Genomic DNA, 2,301 nt, shown 5'->3' with positions numbered 1-2,301 from the left:
TTTGGGTTGGTCTAATAAAAGATATCAAATTCACCTGAGGACTTATTACACAGTTCATTGGTGAATCACGCCATAAAGGCAGACCCACTACACGTGCAAAGTTATTCTCGCACAATAAAAATGACTGTCCTTCTGTAAAAAGAGCCAACCAGCTATAAAGTTAGTGCCTGAAAATGTGTAACAGCTCTATAGCTGGTTCGTATCTAGCTTTCATATGAATGTGTAGCAGAGCCCTAACTTTGCTGCTTTGATAATCGCTCCACAGAGCTTTTCCCGTTTGCAGTGAAGCGCTGTTTTGCTCGGTAACAGAAAGGACAGATCATCATGCCGACGGTGGTGGTGATGGACGTGTCGCTCTCCATGACCCGGCCTGTCTCGGTCGAGGGCTCTGAAGAGTATCAGCGGAAACACCTGGCTATCCATGGACTGACCATGTTGTTTGAACACATGGCCACCAACTACAAACTTGAATTTACAGCCTTGGTGGTTTTTTCATCGCTTTGGGAGCTGATGGTTCCCTTTACCAGAGATTACAACACACTTCAGGTACAGCATTTAAAAAACGTACTTGAGAATCAACGAGTTGCTGGTGTTTGTAACATTCACCACGTTTCAGAATTACAGTGAAACTAGCCCTTTCACCTAAGGATCTCATGGCCAGTTTACCCAGACTAGCGAAGAGACCATTCCTCCCTCCAGAACTCACCTAAATTATCAGGTAGCAGCTGAAGTGGGTTAATTCGGGGAGGAAGAAAATGTGAGAAAAGGGGGCTGAATAACAAAATGAGGTGGTTACTTGGTGAGCCATGTCTGCATACTGATGGTTCTGTGACAGTCATATTTTTGGATGTGAGCATTGGCTTGTTCCATAGGTGATGCAGCAGAAGGAAGCTTTTGGAAGGTTTAGGATAGATGTAAAGAGGTGTTTTTTTGCAGGGGACAATACAGAAGTAGGAGGAGAATGGGAAAAAGTGAGTAAGAGGTTTTCAGTAAGCCGGCACAACTGGCTAAAGAAAGGGAGATGCGGAGAACACAGGAAGGTTGTAGATGTGCTCGAGAAATGTTAGGACACAGCACTGTGAGATTCAAGTTGCCTGATTATGAAACATAGTAATAGAAGAGACCTGGGTCTCCAAGTCCAGTCCTCAGCTACTGCAGGCACCATGTCATACACACTGGTTTATAAATGTGTAAGTCCTTGGACAGACTTGTTGCTTAAAACCAGTGCCCCGTACTGCTTGCCCTTTATCATCTGAATTCTGCCACGTTCTCATTTCCCTAGAGTATTTCTGTACAGTTGGCCTTGGGAAATCTGTCAGGCCCAAAGCGTTCAACCAAATCCTTGTAGGTTGTACCGCTGTATGTATTTTGCAGTGGGTTGTGATGCTTTGCTGATCTAATATATATTTCCATCTTAAATAGGAGGGAAAGTTGTATAGTTGAAGCTAAACATGGACACAAATCTCCCTCTGCTAGATTTCACGTGTGGCAAGATTTCAGGCTGTGGGGCAAGCACCCTATGGCACAGTTTCCACCACCTCTGTAAACTGGAGCTATAATACCTGCCTTGCCTCATAGTGGTATTGTGAGGCTGCATTCCTCAGGGCCATATTTATGATATGGATAAATAGAGCCTTTTAAAGCTGAGCATGGTTTTCCAGTCACTTCACTGGGTGAATAAATGGACCCTCAGAAAGCATTCTGAGATCCTTGAATGGGCAGTGCTGTTAGACAGCAGAAGATTGTTATTTTGTGTGTATGTGGGTGTTTGAAACATCAGGACAATGGGAGCAAATACTGTGCTTTACATGGAGTAACAGCACAGCTTTCAGCATTTACCTTTATTATTTTCAGAGACCTGTAAAGGATCTTTAAAAAATGGGTTGTGCCTTACATGTACTTAGATTCCTTTCCTGTCAGCTTTTGTTCTTTGCTCACAGTTTCAGTTGTTCCCCAGTTAATATGCGGTCTGCCAGACCTGAATCTCTAATAGGAGAGAGCAGAAAATACTGAATAAAACCAATCAAACCTTAGTTCTTTCCTTCTACATCATAAAAGGGCAAAAGCCTAATTTTTAAATTTTGCAGGTGATTTTTAATAATTGTTTCAACCTTTGATAGTAATGCAGTGGGCACAGAAAATAAGTATGAGTTATTTCTGGTCTCTAAATAAACTGTATATGGTTTGTGATGATGATACTCCACCCAGAGGTGCTGATGTTCACTTGTCTTTGCAGGAAGCCTTAAGCAACATGGACGATTATGACAAAACATGCCTAGAAGCAGCACTGCTTGGGGTGTG

The 2,301-nt window shown here is 42.7% G+C and overlaps 1 protein-coding gene across 1 annotated transcript in view; it reads left to right on the top strand.

Annotated features, from left to right (window-relative positions):
• The first annotated feature begins 269 nt into the window (after positions 1-269).
• The window catches only part of INTS14 (integrator complex subunit 14), a 17,668-nt gene continuing 15,636 nt past the window's right edge, over positions 270-2,301 (top strand). Inside the window, exons 1-2 of the mRNA XM_006020085.3 lie at positions 270-546; positions 2,237-2,301. The exon at positions 2,237-2,301 is cut by the window's right edge and continues 61 nt beyond it. Coding sequence (XP_006020147.1) covers positions 325-546; positions 2,237-2,301 — 287 coding nt within the window. The 5' untranslated portion in view covers positions 270-324. The remainder of the gene's footprint in view (positions 547-2,236) is intronic.

The sequence above is a fragment of the Alligator sinensis genome, unplaced genomic scaffold, assembly GCF_000455745.1.
Source record: "Alligator sinensis unplaced genomic scaffold, ASM45574v1 scaffold210_2, whole genome shotgun sequence".
NCBI classification, from domain to species: Eukaryota; Metazoa; Chordata; order Crocodylia; family Alligatoridae; genus Alligator; species Alligator sinensis.
Note: the sequence above shows the minus strand (reverse complement) of the source record. Positions and strands in the feature narration are given on the sequence as shown.